Source organism: Mesocricetus auratus, unplaced genomic scaffold (genome assembly GCF_017639785.1).
Source record: "Mesocricetus auratus isolate SY011 unplaced genomic scaffold, BCM_Maur_2.0 Super-Scaffold_100003, whole genome shotgun sequence".
NCBI lineage: Eukaryota > Metazoa > Chordata > Mammalia > Rodentia > Cricetidae > Mesocricetus > Mesocricetus auratus.
This window is the reverse complement of record NW_024429188.1, coordinates 46,358,366-46,378,733: the sequence shown is the minus strand read 5'-3', so window position 1 is coordinate 46,378,733 and position 20,368 is coordinate 46,358,366. Positions and strand designations below refer to the sequence as shown.

At 45.3% G+C, this 20,368-nt stretch overlaps 1 protein-coding gene across 1 annotated transcript in view; it reads right to left on the bottom strand.

The window, feature by feature from the left end:
• Window positions 1-19,811, bottom strand: part of Fam155b (family with sequence similarity 155 member B) — a 28,861-nt gene extending 9,050 nt beyond the window's left edge. The window contains exon 1 of the mRNA XM_005081157.4: window positions 17,993-19,811. Within this exon, the coding sequence (XP_005081214.2) occupies window positions 17,993-18,850 (858 nt within the window). The 5' untranslated portion in view covers window positions 18,851-19,811. The remainder of the gene's footprint in view (window positions 1-17,992) is intronic.
• Window positions 19,812-20,368: the final 557 nt, after the last annotated feature.

The following is a 20,368-nucleotide window of genomic DNA, read 5'->3' as shown; positions in this document are numbered from 1 at the left end:
AGACAAGAGAGTCGACATGTGACGCCATAGGGGTAAGAAGCCGGGAACTATTCTCCGGTAAGAAACATACTTAGATTAACAATTATGGGGTAATTACTTAAGGCAGAGCTAGCCAGTAAGGGACAAGCAAGGCCAACAGCTTCATAATTAATATAGCCTCCTGTGTGTTTATTTGGGACTCAAGCGGATCTAGAACCAGGCTGGTGCGGCAGAGCCCAGGTGACTGGCGGGGGATAAACCAAAGCGGCTAGCAAAGGAAAAAGCTTCTCTTAACATAATGGTGATCAGGAGTGGGATTGAATTTCCACGCAGAATGACAAAAGCTTTAAAGGAATTTTAGAAACAGAAGAACGGAGAGAAGCACAGATTTTTGGTAGCAGCATTTTTCTCAGGCGTGCTCTGTTTTGCTAGCGACAAGCCGAGATTCACGTGGCTCGCTTACTGGAGTCTTCCTGACTCAGCATAAAAAAAAAAAAAACAACAAGTTTGTTTTAAGAGACTCTGCTAACGATTGAAAGGTGCGTACATACAGCTGGAAGTGGCAGCTTTTGCTGGATGTCAGCATGGACTGAGGCGGTAAGCTGGAATCACGCTTACGCCCGCCATCTTGAAACGGCAGTTTAAAACAGCCGTGGTTTTAACAGATAAGACACGTGGCCAGAAAAACATAAAGATTTACAGTAAAGTCAGACTTGGATGAAGAAAACCTCTAAAGGTTTACAGTGTGTTTAAAAATATACGTGAGATTGAGAGAGAAAATGAAACGGCAAAGTGGTAAATAAATGCAAAAGCCGGCTGTGGTGGCGCACGTCAGTAGGAATTGCCCCAGAGGCAGAGGCAGGCAGGTTTCCGAAGAGAAACCCTATCTCAGAGAAAAATAAACAAAAGTGAAAGAAATAGAGTAATAATAATAATAGATAAATAAATAAGCCACACAAAGATGGAAAATACACAGAGAGTCTGGATACTGTACACTATTGTGTTTTTTAGTTTTATAATTGCTCAGGAAGGAACAGCTGCTAAAGTACACTTGATTATAAATGCTGCTAAATTAATTCAACTTATATCTTTTGAAAATGCCTTGACTTCAAAATTTAAGTATAAGGATATGTTACTCGGAAAAGGAGATTTTATTTATGTTTCTACAGAAAATGAAAAGCTGAGAATTCCTTCCAGGCTTCTGTGGTTTCACGAACCAAGACCCCCGGAAGCAGTGGACCAGGTGTTTCAACGACTGAGACAGTTAAGATGATACAGCTCTACAGACCATAAAAATAAGGACTTATACAGGCTTCTGGGTTTTGTCATGATCCAGCAGGAAGCAGTTTGGAATGAGCGACGTCCCAATTCCCATCTTGTTTATAAATCTTTGTTTTCATTTAAATGGGATTGTTTATAATTGGCTAGTGATCACAGCCAATCTTTTTTAATGGTAAAAAGGGGAATTATGGTATGGGTATTGTTTTTCATTTATTGAGACAAAATCAAGGTCAATTTTGTGATGTGTATATTTCTCCTCTTGATTAAGTATTGTGCTTATACTGATCTTTTACAACGTAATGCATAATTGAATACAGACTATATAGATAGTTACTTATAATAGAATTTCTAGTTACATAAGTTAGGTTTCTAGATATACAGAAATATATTTGAGATGGACAGTCTTCAAACCTCTCAAAGACCTTCAGAACATGGCATTTAAAATGGTTTAGGGTTTTTCTTGACAATGAGAAATGTCTGCTCCTGGCAGCACCAATTATGTCTGAGAGGAAGATGGGCATCGAAGAAACTTGTTGTGAAGTTTGCTTTCAACATGGCAAGATTAGCCATTTGGGCAAGAAACTGCTCTTGCCTGGACTGCTTGACTGTTGCTGTATAAACTGGACATGTAGGACCCACAGGAAAGTGACTGCTGAACTCAAACAGTCCTTCAGAGTTCCTGATTCGATTCATGGAAGAGTCTACGGGACTTTCTGCAGGACACAGAAAAATGACTGACAGACTGCTGATGCAGATGGACAGTTTTGAAATTTCCTGCTTTGCTGAGAAGTGTTCCAGACACATTGTGGCCTATGGGCTGAAGATGGATGCCCAGACAATACAGAGGAACTTTGGGTGACTGTCCAGATAGCAAGATGTCTCTGTCAATCCTAGTGTTTATATATTATCCTTCTGTGGTCTTTGATGGAGTTGAAGACAGATAGTTATAATTATAGTTTTCCTTAGTTATGATAAAAGAAAAGCTACATATAGGACTTTGTACTCACAAGGATGGGATGGATGATATTTTCTTTAAATCTTGCTAAATGTTGATAGACAAAATATTACAACTGTATTCTTACTTGATAACTGTTCTGTTATATATGATTTGACTATGTCAAAGTTAAGACCTTTCTTTTTGTTTAAACAGAAAAGAGGAGATGTTGGGGGAAGTCCTGTGCATTTGTCAATAAAGTACTGTTGAGCCTATAGGAAACCTAGATAGGAGGGACTAGGAGTCCAGGAGAACTCTGGGAAGGAGAAAGACAAGAGAGTTGACATGTGACACCATAGGGGTAAGAAGCCGGGAACTATTCTCCGGTAAGAAACATACTTAGATTAACAATTATGGGGTAATTACTTAAGGCAGAGCTAGCCAGTAAGGGACAAGCAAGGCCAACAGCTTCATAATTAATATAGCCTCCTGTGTGTTTATTTGGGACTCAACCAGGCTGGCGGGGCAGAGCCCAGGTGACTGGCGGGGGATAAACCAAAGCGGCTAGCAAAGGAAAAAGCTTCTCTTAACATAAAGGGAAGAATGATTAACTGTGTTTTGAAGGCTGAAGGACAGAAAGCACATCTCCATGTGGGGAAGGCTTGAGTTAGGACTTGAAAAAGTGGGGAGTAGACTCTCAGTAGAGATGGAATAAAGTACTCTTCAGGCAAAGGAATCAGCAGGCATAATAACCTGCAAGTAGGTAATAATGCTGGATTCAGACAATGTAGGTAGTTAAGTATAATTAGAGGCTGCCAACAGGAGGTTATAAAGGAAGAGGGGATGCACAGGAAGGGCATGACCATATCAACATGCTTTAGATACTGGGGAGGAACTTGGATCCTTCCTATAGGCAGTGGAGAGTTTTAAATGAGCTAGAATAACTGCTTATTTAAATATATTTATGCCTAGCCTGGTGGTGCAGGTCTATAATCCCTGCTACTTGGTAGGCTGAGGCATGACTATCACAAATTTGAGCCAATCTGGGTAATTTAATGTAACCCTGTTTTAGGCATTTGGGGAGAGTTTTCTTATAACTTTTGTAACTAACTTTTCAGACTTTTGTCTACAAGCATGAAGGATGGAGTGTTAACATTGAGACTGGAGGCAGGGAGACAAGCTAGATTATTGCAAAAGTCTGAATAAAGATACTAAGAGGATCTCAACTAAGACAGTAGCAGCAGAATTTAAAATTTGAGAGTACAAAAATAATACACCTATTGAAATAATGTGAAGGTAATAATGGATAAATATACTCGATGAGAGTAGGAATCTCCCCTAACACTGAGATTAGCAATAGTACCCAGTTGATAATACACATCAAAGGAATGAATGTTAAGACACAAATGTTAAGGTTTTGTGAGACTTTTGGTGTCACAACGGTTATGAAAACGATCTAGAAAAATTTAAAATTTTCTTGCTTGAGAAAAAAATTGGGAGGAAGTACTGGATTTGAGGAAAGATTTTAATGAAGTGAAACCAAAAGGATTTCTTATGGATGTGGAAAAGAGTCAAGGTAGAGGGGTCTAGAATAACTACTAGACTTCCAGACTGTGGTAAGATGAATACCAATTTCATTTTATTTTTTAAAGTTTGTTGTTTTGAGACAGGGTCTCATGTAAACCAATCTACCCTCAAACTCATTAAGTAGTCAAGTTTGCCTTCAAGTCTTCTGATCCTCTTTCCTCTACTTCGTAGCTGCTAGGATTAAAGGCATTTGCCACTACACCTGGCTAGTTTCTTTTATTAAGGAAAGAAATGGGAGAGGAGTATATTTTAGAATGAAGATGAAGTCAACTTGGGGCCATGTAACTTTGAGGTATATGTGGGTCTACTAGATAGAAATGTCAAAGATCCCAGCAAGTAGTTAGGAAGCAAACAAAGAAGATTGTTGCCAAGTTCAAGTCTAGCCTCGTCTACGTGGTGGATTAAAGGAAAATCTGGGCTACATGAGACTCTGTATCAAAAAAATAAGTAAAAAAAAATAAAAGATGAGAGTCTTGACAAAGGTCTCCAAGTCATGGAGAGCTAAAGGGTTAGTCATTAGGAACACAGTAGGACTATGCTTTCCTCTTTGAAGTTAGACATGGTCATAAGCTTTACACAGTCAATCAAACATGACTTGAAATGATACAGATTATTTCGGAGGAGACAGTTTAAAGCTGACACATGTTTTGCTATATTCTTTCTTCTGCTTCTAAATGTGAAAGCAAAGTTGAGATAGATGATCCCTCTTCCCTATATAGTGATCATTATGAAGTCAGGCTTCATCCCTGCTGACCTGTCTAGTACATGAATCATGGCAAGAAATAACCCTATGTTGTATTAAGCCTCTGATATTTGATGGTTACTTTTTATGGCAGTGTAACTTAGGGCACCCTTGGTGATAAGGCAATATAGAAGCCAAGGAAGGAGACAAAGGGCTCCACAGTAGATTCCTGGGAAAACACTAACTTAATTTAAGTGCAGGTGGAAAAAATGAGATGAAGATGGAGGAGCGGTTTAAGAGATGGAGGAGAGCTGGAGTGTAGCTCAGTGGTACAATTGCCTAGCATGCAAAAGGCCCTGCTTTGAAGCTCTACAGCAATTAGAGTAGAAAACGAAGAGAGTGGCATTCTTTAAATTAAGAGAGGAAAGAATGTCAAGGACTGGGGGGTGGTCAGCAGATAAGGATTTACTTAGGTAAGAACACATTCATTTGGGTGATTAAGATGCAGTCTCCTCACAGTGAGAACAGTTTCAGTGCAGCAGCAGGGGAAGGAACCAGACTGTGGGAATTTGAAAAGGGAATGCAAGGAAAGAAAAGTGGAGGTAAGTATGTGTATACAAAGCTTCCTAGAAGTCAAATATCCCCAGGATTTCCAACTATTTCAATGGATGAAGTTTTTAGTTCCCTCTTCTGTATGATCGTCCAGACACAAAAGCCTCTGTTTTTTCTGTAACTGAACACAGTCCCCAGATATGGTTTATTGACACAAAGCAAAGCAGAACTATCAGCCCTCCTGTCCTAGAAACTGTTTCTGTTAATGTAGTCTGAGATACCATTTGCTCTCTGGGGGACTATATCTTATTCTGCTGATAACTCATTGTAGATGGAGAGAGGGAGACTTGCCTCAAGTATAAGACCAAAGAGATGGCCTAATTCAAATTCCCAGCATAGAGTCCAAACTTTTCAATGTGACCTCTGCACAAGTTGAATATCGCTAAGACTTTAGGCTCTTTGAGGACAGAGATCATGTCTTACATAGAAGTGCATTCTTTTCAGGGTCTCGCAGGATCTCCTGATATATAGTCTCAAGGATGTATGCACAAGAAGATGTTCGCCAAGTACTGGAAAACCAAGCTCCCAGTAGATAGCCCAGACTGCACAATGTGAAAAACCCTAAGAAAGGGAAAAATTAAAATAATGTGTTATGAATACATCTTCATGGACTTTTACAGTAAATGAAGAAATTGGGAATGCCTCAGCAAAATGTCAAAGAAAACCCAAGGGGAAACAAGTGGCCATTGGTAACTCCAAGAAAGCAAGTTGACTAAGGATGAAATGCTAATCATAAGTCTTACATTGCTAGATGTTAACAATAGTTATGAAATTAATAATGTAAATAAGTTAAACTGTTAGAACCAGAAATATATATATACCAATATTGGATGTATGAAGGGAGGAAACATGCACAGATATAACTGAAAATTATGGACATGTATTACTTTGATAAAATGAAATAAAAGGAAAGAAATTCATCTACAGTCCAGAACCTCAAAAACAACACAGCAAAATACCTAAGACTTGACCAATTTTTCCAGACTCGGTCCACAAGGCCCTGCCCCAGAGGCCCTGGGTGCACTTAACTAAAGGAGCAAACAAGGAGTCTTATAGACAGAGAGAAGCTAAGATGGGAGGAGGGAAGCTTCTGAGACTTTTCTGCACAGTGGTTGTGCCGGTCACCACAGGAGTGACATTACTATGTCATAAGCAACTACAGCTTCTTTGGAGTTGCACACATTCCTCTCTCCACAACACAGTTTTTTTTTCAGAAAGCCATCTTCACCATCACTTAGACCACTGAAAAACCAGCTCCCTTCCCTGCCTCACCTCCCTCCTCCAGGAAGATGACAGGCTGGGAAGAACACAGACTTGGTCAAAGGTCTACGACAGTTATCCTTTTGCTACAATGTGAATCACAGACTTTGGGAATGAGTTCTTTCTCTTTCTCCCCCTCCTACCTCACCCACCTAGACAGGGCTTTATGCACTTTCTAAAATGTCTTCAGTTGCTTTCTAGCTTCCAATTTCCACCCCCACCCCAGATACTTCACCCCTCTTCAAACACTACCTTTTCCTCCTCCTAAGCAGCCCACCTCAGTGTTGAGAATTTCAATTGGGTATTAAGTAACCATTTGGACTAAACACATCTAATTAAGACAAGGAAATAGCTACCATTTATTAAGTGCTTACTATATGCCAGGCTCTATTCTAAGCATTTAATCCTGACATTTATTAACTCATTGATTACCCATAATCACCCCCGGAGGGAGAAACAAATCTTTAAGATAAGGACAGAGAGAACCAAAGAGTTTAAATAACTTATCCAAGGCTCATAGCCAATGATAATCATAATGGTGGTTAGCATTTCTTGATCACCTTCTATCACAAGGATACTATAAGAAATTAGGTTGATTTATGTCCTTCAAGCCTCATAATGGCCCTATTCTTAGTTTTGAAGGTAAAAATTGGGGTTCCAAGTGAGATCATAGAATACATTAAAAGCAAATAAGTAAGGGTGGCTTGCCTCCAAACCGGATGAGAAAGTTCAGATGCCAGGATCTACTTTGTGGAAGAAGATAACTGACTCCAGAAGTTGTCCTTGTGTGCTGTTGGTTGTGCAACCACCATACACACAAATAAATATAATTTTAAAAAACATAATGCAATGAATGGCATAACAACCATTCTACAGAGAGCACCTGTACTTCAGTCCCCAAGCTCATATATGCTAGCCATACCACTCTGGGGGCAATCCCTTCAGTTTACCACCACTATCAAACCTTGTTACTCAAATTTGTTTTTGATGTAATTTCAAGCCACATTGAGGAGAGATGTCTAGGCTTGGATAGAGAATGATTTTCCAAAATCAATCTATCCATCCCACTTCCTGTAGGAATCGAGTTTGCTTTGTAAGTGAGGGTAAGGGAAAGAACGTCTGGATACTACAAGTGATCATTTCCACTCCCATACCAAAGCACTACATTCAGACTGGAGATGTAGTTCAATGGTAGAGCACTTGCCTAGCCAATTCAAAGCAGAATTCATGCTCTAGCATTGCAACCTAATAAACAAATGAACAAGAAGCAAAAGAAACTCCCAAAGTACTCTTTTCCCCTCTTCCCCTCCACACAAGCACAATTAGTTCAGAGCTGGACACAGTCTCTAGTAGAAATGTTTTGTTGCCACTAGGACAGGAGTTCTCCTGCCTCAAGTCCTACCATCTGAGGGTCTCTGGGAATCTGGAATAGCCTTGTCCTGGAAAACTCAAGTGCCAGAGACCAGAAAAAAAGCGACATCTTATGCACCCTATACAATTGTTCCTTCCCCACAAATATTCTTCATCAAGAAGTCTTGGCTCCAACAGATGGGTAGTTAGTCAAAGTTTGGTTCTGGTTCTGGTTCTGCCTCTGCCAATAACTAACTGTGTGAACTTAGACATATCACTAGAAAGGAGCAGTGGCCACTAATTTCCTTATGACTATGAGCCAAGTGCTTTCCCCCTTAAGCTGCAACTTGAGTCTGAAAAGATGGTTGTTAAGTAAGTAGCATGGGTGGTGGGAAGATGGGATCCAGCATCTTTATCTCAAACAGACCTGCAGTGGAAATCCCAGGTGTGACATTGCCAGCAATAAAAGCACAGGCAAGGTTGTTGACCTTCCTGACCTACTCCTTCCTGATAAACAAGCTGTACCTTGTGAAAACAACAGCAACAGCAGCAACAAACCCTATCCTGCCTCTCTGTAAATGATGTCTCTAAAGCAAAAGTAGAAAGCTTTATCCATATGCACACTAGCACAGATTGAGTAGTAGTGCTGTCTGCCAACATGCAATTTCCAGCTCCAACTCCATGGGCTGGATGACTCCAAGTCATTTGACTCTTCTTCCACTGTAGTGTCCAGTGCAAAATGGGGACAGTGTGTGTATACTTCACAAGGCCTGTGTAAGAATAAGTAAGATAAAGGATGTGACATGACTAGGATAGCACCTTTCCTTTTCATTCTCTCCTTTCGGCTCTAAAATCCGAGGAGAAAGTTGTGAAAATCAGCCACAAATGTGATCAGAAAATGGCTAACATCATTAATCCATATGAAAGGGAACAAAGTATTAATAAAAACAGAAAACATGAGCTAACAATTCACAAACAAGTATTACAAATGACTTATAAACAAGAAAAACAAAGGAATGCGAATGAGAAGCTAAGGCTAGGTCATTTTTCAAGTAAATTAGCCTCACATTTTTGTTGAGGGTATAAACTAGAATAATATAGTAATTTGAAAGAGATTTAGTAATGTATGCCAGTAGCATTAAAAAGGTTAATAGTGTGATTCTGTAAGTCTAGTTCCAAACTTCATTTTGCAGAATGGATGTTTATACTTCCATTTGTATGCAAAACAAAGAAAGAGCCATTTTGTGTAGATGTTTATGTAAGCCTACAGAGAAGAAGAGAATATGCACAAAATTGTTACCATCCACGACCTTAGGGCAGTGGAACTAAGAAAGACTGAATAGGAGAATTATTAACGTTCTCTTTATACTTATCTATATTATTAGATTTAATAAAATAAGCATGCATCACTTGTGATTCAAAAACTCAGCAAAGAACAGGAATAATGAAAAAAGAATTGAGATAGCCTTTATTAGTAAAAATCATAGACCTGAAACAAATCTATAAACAAAGATATCCATCACAGGATTACTTATAATTGTAAAAAGTTGGCAGTAATGTAAATATCTAACAGTACATAGCCTGTTAAATCAATTATGTAACTTGTGACAGAATATTATCCACTCATCAAGGATGGAGCTTATGAATATTTAAGTATATAGAAAGGTACTCAGAGTACCAGTAAGATAAAAAGACCTACAATAAAATATTAGGGAACCATGTGGTGGCACCAATATGGGTATTATTAAAAGAACCCAGAAAATAACAAGTGTTAACAAAAATGCATAGATTTAGCTCCTTGTTCACTTCACTACTGGTTTGTATGTAAAATGGTGCAGAATGCAAAATGTAAGAATGGAATGGAAAATGACACAGCTGCTATAGAGAACTGGGAGGCAATTACTCAAAAAGTTAAATATAAGCTAGACAATGGTGCATGCCTGTAACGTCAGCACTTGAGGCTAAGGTAGATGGATCATGAGTTCAAGGATAGTCTAGGCTGCATAGGAAGACCCTGTCTCAAAAAAATCAATAAAATTTCAGCATGGAATTGTTGTATGACCAAGTAATTCCTCTTCTAAATATATTCAAAAGAAGTGAAAATAAGCACTCAACAAATATTAGTAGAACAGTGTTCATAGCAACATTATTCACAATAGCCAAAAAGTAAAATATTTCAAATATCTACTAAGAAATGAATGAATAAACAAAATGTGGCAGATACACATAATGGAATATTAATCAGCCATATGAAGAAATGGAATACTGATAGATGCTAAAACTCTGATGAACCTTAAAAGCATCACATAATATACAATACATAAAATATAATAAGCCATACAAAAGGACAAATAATTTATGACTCCACTTCTGTGTGTTATCTAGAACACTCAAGTTAAAAGGGACAGAAAGTATATTGCAGGTTGCCAGGGAATAGAGTGAAGGAGAAATGGGGAATTATTGTTTAACTGGTGGAAAAATTCTGTTTGGGAGAACGAAAATGCTTTAGAAATAGTAATGAAATATAATGTACTCAATGCCACTGAATTATACACTTAAAATGGTAAGTTCTGTTATGTATACTTTATGACAATTAAAAACTTCTAACTGGAACTGGAGAGGTGGCTCAGAGTTAGGGAGCACCGGCTGCTCTTCCAGAGGACCGGGTTTCAATTCCCAGCACCCACATGGCAGCTCACAGCTGTCTATAACTCCAGTTCTGGGAGATCTGACACCTTCACACCAATGCATGTTAAACAAACAAACAAACAAATAAGTAAGTAAATAAATAAATAGAAAACTCTCCTAAATGTCTATAGGTCCCTTTTCTCTACTAAATTTCTAGTTTCCAAAAGTTTTCACAGACAACATTTTAAATAATCAAGGAAAAATATTTTTAAAAGAATGAATCTATTTTATTGAAGAATTAACTTGAGTTGAACACTGAACAGACATACTCCACCTTTCACAAATTAACTGGGTTGACATGCTGTCCTTCAAACCACAAGATAGAAAACACGGATAACGTTCACACTACCACATGCCCTTCTTTCACACAGAATGTTATAGGCCGCCTCTTCCTTTCTGTTTCCAAGGCAAACATGAGACATCTAAGACTGGGGACTCTACAAAATACTGGCATGGGAACTGGACATCCAAATTCTAGGCCAGGCTTTTACGTGACAAGATCTCACTGCATTTGTTTTCCCTTTAGGTTCTACCAGTTACCAGTATGTGCTTTGGCAGGCATTAGGCCTGTGTAGGGCACCTTCTCCTTTTCTACTCTGGCTGATACTTCCAGTAGACTGAGACTGAGAAAACAACAGAAAATACCTTTTCTCAAGACATGAGCCATGTTCTTCCCTTCTTCGTTGCTAAGCCTGCGGACAAGAAAGGCACAAACCTCCTTTCTTACCCTCTTTCTGTCACTGTCCTAAAAGGACATCTCAATGATTGTCACTGGATCTCTTTTAAATCAAATTTTAATTCAATTTTTTGGGAATTTCCTACATATTTATTGTATTCACATCACCCTCTCTTGCCCTATAACTCCTCCCATGTTACCCCTACTACCTCTCAAATTCATAATTTCTTTAATTATTATTGTCACATGTATACATATTCACATAGAAAACTGTTAAGAGCATTTAATATTGTTCATATTTTTATGTGTTTAAGACCACTTGGGATTGGATAAGCTATCATGAGGAACTACAGGTAAAAAATGGTGGCCAAGAGATGGAGAATCCGTTGCTAGATCTTAAGGACAAGAAACAGGTACATTGAACAAAGAGGTTGCTAGTGAGAACTTACTCTAAATCTGAGCTACTCCAGGGGTTCCCTAAGTTTCCAATAGGTTCTGCTGAGCCAGCCCAATTTCTCACCACAGTCTATTCATAGCTAGCAGGGCACTGCCTCCAACAGCTGGCAAAGAATAATTACATCTTCTTTATACATCTGTGCACTGGGGAAAGAATGAGGCAGGCTTGTAACCCAGGTCCCTGTTCTGGGCAATTTAGAGAGGTCATTTCTTCTTGCTGAACCTCAGCTGTTACATGGTTACATGTGTAAAATGGGGATAATAATGGTCCTTATCCTGCTAGGAACATTGTCAAGATTGAGTTCATAGACAGACAGACAGACAGACAGACAGACAGACACACACACACACACACACACACACACACACACACACACACACCCCTACCTACTAGGTTCTTAAAAGCTTGGTTGTTTTTTGCCTTCCTTTTCTTATCCCTTTCTTCTTTTGAGCCAGCTGGACTCATCTTTTGGCCCAAAAACTTGTGGCTCAGATTCCAGATCCCATTTCCAGAATCCATTTGAGCAAGAACTTTGGCTGTGGCAAACCTTCTCCTTCTATAGTAACTCCTTCTGCCCACAAGCCTAGCCCACTTGGTGCCCTTGATCATCCCTCTAAAATCCTGCCTGACTCAAGGTCTCATAAATTCAGTCTTCTCTGTTCTACCCATTAACAAAACACTGATCTGTCATTCCTCATAGATCCTGATATGTACCCCTGTAACCACAGAGATGCAGGCGTAACCATTTTCCAGGGTCCTACCTGACCATTGTTGGAGAAGTGTTTGTGGGCCCCCAGATTGTGCAGAGTTCTTAGAAGGAGGGGTGGCTCCTAGCATTCGGCACACACCTGCAGCTGGCATGCCGAGGTGGTTGGCCACTCTGCAGAAGCACACCACAGGTAAACAGGCTTGGAGCATTCTGATCACAGAAGACCTGCCCCAACAGGGAAGTTTTTCTAAGGCAACCCCTAACCCCTGAGTCTCAGGTGTTGGCCTACATCCCCAACTACACATCGAAAAGTGAGTGTACTCTTTCTCTGAGGTACTAATATCTACAGAAGGCACCAGCACACATTCACGTGGATTTGGAGCACCCTCCCAGCCTTTTGATGTGTTCAGAGATCCTTGGCTCTCTTTTGATCTTGGCCCCACTCACTTCTTATGTTTCCTTACCCCCACCTCCACCATATTCAGTGGACACTTCCAGCCAGAACAATATTGGGTGGGAAGTTGCTGGGCTTCTTTCCTCCCTATAACCCCATCTTCAGGAGATACCAGTACATCCTTACTGGAGGTTCCTGTTGCTATGGTGACTATAGTAGTGAGGACACCAGCTTGTGGGAAGGATGGGAAGTAGCCATGAAGACTGTGGGAATGTGTGTGCCTATGTGTTTCTATGCATATGAGTGTGTGCACATGCCTGTATATGTATATGTCTGCCCTTGTTAGACTGGAGAAAGGGGAGAAAAAAAGGTAAGAAAGATCAGAGGAGAGGAGGGAGAAGGAAGGGGGCAAAAAAGAAGATTGGAAGATGAGAGAAAAATCAGGGCAGGAAGAGAGATGGGGTGAGGGAGGTGAAGTGTGTGTACAGTGTGAGGGATGTGAGGGGCTAGGGGATATGGAGGTGTCAAGGGCAAGAAGTATGGTACCAAGGAAGTGAAGCAAGGGAGACAGAGAATGGTGTGAGATCTGCAGTAAAGGTTGGAAGGGTTGGGAAGCTGGAGATAGATGGGAGGTGGAGTGGGAACATTCAGCTGTTGGAGATGAACAAAGTGGGGCAGAAAGTAATCAGGTCAGGAAGACTAGAAGTAAATTTTGGGAGAAGCAGAGGTGTGTAGATACATGGTTGAGAGTTAGAGAGTGTGGTATGAGATGTAGTTTCAGAAGGATCTAAGGTCATAAAACACTGTCCAGTTAGTGCTCCCTGAAATATGATTGGAATGTTGAGCATGGACACAATGTAGGAAGAATACCAGGTTGGAGTGGATGGAATGGGTCAGGATGTAGGTCAAGGATCTAGAGAGATATATTTCAACAAGTGACTGCTTTATTACTCCCTGCTTTAATTGATTACATCCTTGTCCTAGCTGTACGCACTGCCTCTTCTCTGTGCCTGTTCTTGGATTCTGGGTTCCTGACCTTTCCTAGAACATCAAGTGCATAGTCCTTAGTGAGGATGAGATGAATTGCTTTAGATCTGGAGGCCCTGCCACTAGGGTCAGCTTTGCTGTGATTTCCAGGAGGCTGCTTATTGGCTGCTTCCTGTTTCCTCAGCCTCCGAACAGGGACCAGGGCATCCTTTCTAGCTTTAAGAGTTCTGAGCCAGAGAGAACAACTGGGTGACAACAAGAACCACCATTCAACTTAAAACTCCTGCCCTTTGCCCAGTACTTCAAGCCTCTTGCTTTTAGTAGCCATTGTCTCCAGCGTTAGCCGAGAGTCCTGCTTGGCAGGGAAGCTGTGGCAGGTGGGAGGAGAGAAGGCAGTGAGGCAGAAACAGCTGCCAGCCGGAGTGGAGGAAGAGCGAGCCCCAGCGGGTTTGGGCAGAAGCAAAGGTGCTGGCTTTGACAGCCCCCATCGTTTCCCCCTGTGGGGGTGTTGAGGCCAAACCTCCCTCCCTGGCCTCTTCCAGCTAATGCTACCGATCAGTGAGCAGGCTCTGCTCTAATGTCTTATCTCTGGACTGAAGCAGATCCCTGAGGTCACCTGATCCAATTCCTTCCTCCATGACAATACAGTCCTAGAGTCATCTCCACAGCATTTTCTCCAAGCAGTCCATTTGTACTAGTTCAGATACTTCTGGGAACAGGAGCTCTAAGGCAGTCTGTTCCTTCTTTACAACTAAAAACAGAAAGGAGAACCTCTGATGTGATAAGTCTAAAAGCTGTACAGACTTCTCATTAATACTGAATCTATGGGGCTTTTCTGATGAATGAGCCCCATTTAACAGATGAAAAAAAGTGAGGACCAGAGACTTGAGGTTCATAGGTTCAAGGTTACACTTGTAGGAAGTGAAATCTAGGTTGGAATGCAGGGCTTTCTGTGAAGTCTCTTGGGGTCAATCAAGACATGCAGCTTTTATACAAGGACAACCCTTTTGAGATGAAAAATCTGAGGCCACATTTTCCTGAGTTCCCTCTTTTCCAAGACAAACTCCTTTAACTATCTCCAGGGAATTCAGGTTCTAGCCTCCTTCTCAACCTCATTAGTTGATATATCCCAATATCAAACATGCAGGCTGCCAGGTGGTGTCAGTCTGGAGTGGATCTGCACTATCTCCTCCTTCCTCAACTAGCTGATTAGTGCAGCTAATGGCTGCCGAAAGAGCTAACGCTGTCCCTCCTCTTGGGCCTCTTAGAAGAATAGCTGTGAGGAAAGAAACCAGAGTTTGCTCTCATGGCCTCATTCTCCTCACCCTGAGTGTTCTGAATTGAGAGGAGGAAAGACACAGAAAGGGGAGAGGCAATCAGCAGCAGGCAGGGGCATGGCAAGATTAGGAGGACGAAGACCTGGGAGGGGATTTGTATGGTAACTCTGGGCAAGGCCAAGGGAGTAATAGAGTGTGTATGTGTGGAGTAGGGAATCCATGGGGAATTAAGGAAGGCCCTTGCACCTAGGAGATGCCAGTATGGGGATGGGCATTGGCCCGGGTTAGCCTCATCTCTCTGCCGTGCGAGAGGAAGTCAGTGGCACATTAAGGAAATGTTGCAGCTGGTACTAAATTGGGAGGTGTCACAGGCAGCAGTGAGGACAGGTATGATTCGTGGGGCCCTGTGTGTCCCAAAACAGGGGCAGACACCTCAAAGGCAGAGAATGGGGTTTCTAGGATCACACAGGAAGGATCTGACTGAGGCACTTAGCAAGGGCCCTAGGGATAAGGGGTCACCTGGCTCAAGAATCAGTCTCCAGACTTGGTTTACAGACGTGGGAGAAACCTCCTCATCCTCCTAGGACTTCAGACTCTAACTTACAAGGATTCTGAGTGTGGGGCATTATCTCCATGGGATCCTATTTGAGATGTGGGCTTAAAAGGAGGGCTCTGAGCTTAGGGGAAGGCTTAGTATGGGTGAAAAAGGCCTGTGAGGAGGTGGGGTGAGTGACTGAGGAAACAGGGCTTCCAGAAGGGGATCAGAGCTGCCTTTCTCTTTCATGTCATCAGAAAAATGGATTAAAGACTATAGGTGTGGGCCTCAGCTGAAGGAAAACGCTTTGGAAGATGTAGAAAACACAGAGGAACGAAGGAGCTACTATGGCCCTGCTGCCAGCATAAGACAGTAAGAGCAAGAGAGCTCACTTGCTGCTGGAGACAAACAAGGAGACAGACAGGAGAAAGGGCCTGGGGAACTTGATAGGAGGCTATAGCAAAAGCAAGGGATTAGCATGAGGACAAGGAGCTGGAGTACTGGAATTCCTGCTCACAGCTGAGGGTAAACTGTATGATTCCTATGTACCTCAGTTTCCTCATCTGTAAATGGATGTAATCTAGGCGGTAATACTCTCATAACATGCGTCAATGACTGAGACTCCTAAATTACATCTATACCAGATGTTAAATTCTTACTACAAAATGCTGCTAGCCATGCATTTCCACTTAAATCTCACAAAACCCTCAGGACTTGGGCCAGGAAAAAGGATATTTTTCCTGTTTTACAAATGAGGAAGTGAAAGATTAGAGGAGTAAAGTGCCCAAGAGCAAACTGCTAACTAGTTCTCGACAGAGGTGATGAGACCTCTACAATGAGAAAGAATCACCACCTCCTTGTACATAAAACTGCTTTGTATCAGTAACCAATGTGAGGGACTTCAATTTAGTGTGGAGTCAGGAGGAGCTTGGATTCAACTATAACATGAAGAAAACCCCATAGAAAAGTTGTGCCATGGTTTTCATTCATTCTGGACATCGAAAAAGAACAGTTGTGCCCATAGGCGTGGAAAGATATGGATATCCCTTATTCTGTCTGCTAGGGAACAATGTCTCTCTGCTCTCACTGAGGGTATGTCTGTGGCAGTCTTTCTTCATGTGACTGTATGCATGTATCTGACACCTCAGGGAGATGTATGTGACATGGTACCTGCTTCTACAGTGCTGTTTATCAAAGTGACAAGCTCTCTGTTTATCTGAATGACTTTGTCTGGAGTAGTGCTGGTGGTGGATAGCTGTATATGTTTGTCTATCTGTCTGTACACCTTTAAGAAGTGGAACATCTCATTTGGTAGTGTGAGTGAGGCAGTGAGTCAGCTGAGGCCGAGCGAGGCGGGAGGAGACTGCTAGGTTACGAGAATAGGAAAAGGGAGAAGGAGAAAGTGAAGTCAGGATCAAGGAGCTACTCCTTCCCTCCCCAGTCCTTCACCCCAAATCCCTAAGGGGCCCACAGAGAACAGAAGAACCCTGCAGAAGCCCACAGGAGCGATGCTTGCCGGAAATGCTTGCTACCCCTTCTCAAAGCCTTGAAAGGGGATGATCTAGCCTAGGAGGCAACTGCTTACCTTCAGCTAGTGACCCCCAGCTCCAGGATGTGTGAGACCCACCTGGTCTCATTGTCACTTGACCCTTTTGACCTTGCTGTTCTCTTTCTTCCCCAAAGCAGGCCACCTGGCCAGGCAGGGAAAACAGGGAAGCAGCTTCAGGCCCCAAATGTGCATAGTCCCACCTACCTACTATGCAGAAATATCCAACTAGGGTCAAGAAATTTCTCAACATCCAGTTCTTCCCCAGGAAGGTCCCTTTTGCAGTTGTGTACCCTCTGGTTTCCTCTAAATGCTCATCCCTAGCAGCCAGAAAGGCAGGTTTTCCTGTCACCACCCAGGAGCACTGGGAGTTTTGTGATGCACCACCCTTCCATGGCCCTTCCACAAGCTGGTGATAAGCCCGGTTTCCCCAGCATTCTCTCATCAGAAGACAGAGCCTACAGGTTCCCCGTTAAGAGAAGACAAGCATGCCTGGGCTCCCCTGTCTAGGATCTGGCCAGATATCTCAGGTCACATAAGGTCAACATCGTGTTGTACCTTGTCACCAGGCATGGCCTGGCTTCTCATCCATTGGCAGGAACCAAAGGGTGAGGATTAGGTAGTCAAATATTCTTCCTCCTGCTGAACACCCCGCTCCTCCACTGCCAGTCCCACGATTAATTCTAGTTCAGGAGTGGAGTTCAGGGACAACCAGGGTGTTGGAGACTGGGGAGCACAATCTAACCGCTACCACTTTGCCAGTCCAGGGCCCCACTCCCTCACCCCCACCCCCGCCATGCAGGAAGCCTTGCACCAGGAAGCTCCAGCCTTAAAATGTTCAAACCTTAAATTCAAAGTTGACCCGAATCCCTGCGGGTCCCTCTCTATGGTGGGGTTTCGGGGTGACACTTAACAGTGCTACACTGGGAATGGTTGGAGTGGTGCGGGAGAGGGAGACCTTTATTTTTTCCAGGTCCCACTGCCACAGAAGCTGCCTTTGGCCAGGCAGCTATTGTGGCATGGGTCGCCAATTCCTACCTTGCAGCCTTTCGTGCAGGACCGGATAGAGTACTCTTCTGCCTGCAAGTATTTATGCAGCACGAGGTCGAACTCGTCATATTTTTCCTGAGCATGTCGGTCCAGTCGCTGGTACGCCTCTATGCAGTTGCTACATACCTCCCAGGTCCCGGAGCCTGGGCTGGCCACTACAGCCAGCAGGTCCCCCAGCAGGGTGTCCAGACTGCAGTCCAGGCTGTCTGGGCGGTCCATGCCAAGCAGCAAGTCCCAGACTGTGTAGGTGTCGCAAAAGGAGAGAGTGAAGTTCCGAAAGTGGCCTTTGAGCAAGTTTTTTTTGGCAGAGGGGAACTCGGCTGGGGTACGGGAAGGAGAGTCAGGGGGCCGCAGAGGGGGAGCCGGGGTGGTCGGTTCAAAAAGTCTCTGCAAAGATTCCAATTTGGTGCAAGCTGCGTCCAGCCCCGTGGGCTCTGGGACGCCGCCGCAGACCGGCCCGGGGCCGGCGGCGGGGGCGGCTTTGGTCAGGTTGCTGTATCGCGGGCCGCAGGTGCCCGAGGACGCACTGGACTCGCCGGGCGACGGCGGCGGCAGCGGCAGCACCGCGCGAGGAGGCACCGGCTGCCGGCCGCGGCCGGCCCCCCAGGGCGGCCGCATGGAGCTCAGCTCCCTGGCCCGGGGACGGGCCCCCGCACACAGCCACAGATGGTCAGCGAGCAGCACGGTGAAGAAGAGCAGGGACGCCAGGGACAGTCGCCATCGCTGCGCCCGCTCAGAATCGGCGCAAGGTTTGTCGCTTGGCCTGGGAGCCCAGCAGCAGCAGCAGCAGCAGATAGTCAGCGCAGCGGCGTCTTTCCCGGGCCACATCCAAGCGCCCCTGAACATATTTCAGGGGGGTCCGGGCTGGAGGGAGTAGGCAGGCGCGAGGCCGGACGGCCGTCTCAGGAGGGCGGGCTGCGCGCCGCTCCGCGCTCCTCAGCGCCGTCCAGGCTCTACCTCGGGGGCTGCATGGCAAGGCAGGCCAGCCGGCCCGGGGCCCCGCTCAGGCCGGAGTCGCGGGGCGCTTTCGGGCCGTCCCTGCGCCCCTCCCGCGCTCCCTCGCTGGCAGCCGGGGCGCCGCCGCCCGGCCCGCTAGGCGCAGCCCGGCGTCCCGGCGGGGGGCGGTGCGGGGCACTGGGGCGGTGGCGGCTGCGGCCGCGGCGCCGCACTCCTCATAGTGTCGGGCCCCTCAGTTGCCCTGGGCTCCACGCCACTTCACTCCGTGCCCCCGGCCCCCGGGCTCGCACTCTGTTCCGGCCGTCTCGGCTGAGCGCGGCTCTGCGCCCCTCAGCGCCGCCGTGCGGGCCCCGCCGCGCTCCGCTCCGCTCCACTCTGCTCCCCTCGCCCGCGCCGCTCCTCTCCCGCCCGTCTGCCCGCTCGCCCGCTCCGTGCAGCTCCCTGCCTCTCTCGCGCTCTCCTAGGCCGGCCGGTCCGCGGCCGGCCCTTCGGGTTTCGCTCGTGCGCTGGTCGTCCGCTGGGGCCGGTCCCGGGCCGGCTCTGCTCTGGCTCCGCACCCGCGGCTCCCGGAGTTCCGGCTCGGGCGGGCCACCTGGCTCCCCGCAGCGCCACAGACGCCGGACGCGGACGCCCGGCTTTACTTAGTGCGCCTCTCGCTTCCGCCTCTGGTTCGCACCGCTGTGGCGGCCGCCCAAAGGCATGGCCCCGTGGCTCCCGCTGGCCATGCCCCCTCAGTCTGTCGCCATCTTCCGCTGTGCGGAGAACACCTTGAGAGCCCGTGTGCGAGTGTGTTTGGGGGGAGCAGGGCGGAGAAAGAGGCACCGGGAGGAGGAGGGAACGGGACTGGGGCCCCGACTGCGCCTGCGCCTCAGGACTCCCCCCTCCCCAACCCCAGCCCCCGCCGGCCGCAGCCTGAGCTGTTTGGGGATGTTTCCAGTCCACCCCCAACTCCATTCACTTCAGCGCCTCCGTTCATCCGACCGCTCCCCGCGTGCACACGCCACACGCTGAGTCCCAGGCCCGGCGCTCCCCTTCCCCCAACCAAGCCGGTGCCCGCCTCCCTCCCCAGGACCGCCCCTTGCTCCCCCCCGAGGGCTAGGGGACTTCTGAGGGTGATTTGAAGAAGCAGGGGGCATCTCCTTAGCTCCTTAGGTTCTTGCTATCTCTCTGGGGAATGTTGCCCTCGTCCTCAAGACTAGGGGACACTGAAGCCGGTTGCCGATCGGTCGGTCCAGGAGTCCCTAACTCTGCTGACGCCCTCACTGTCCAGCCTGAGGCCAAGGCTGTCCTGGTGCTGAAGGACAGCTCCCACTTTAACGGTAGAAGAGTAAGGAGCTAAGAGTGAGTCCTGAAGGAGGCAAGGCAGTGCGCTAAGACCAGTAGTAGTGGTGGGGTGTCGGGTTTTTT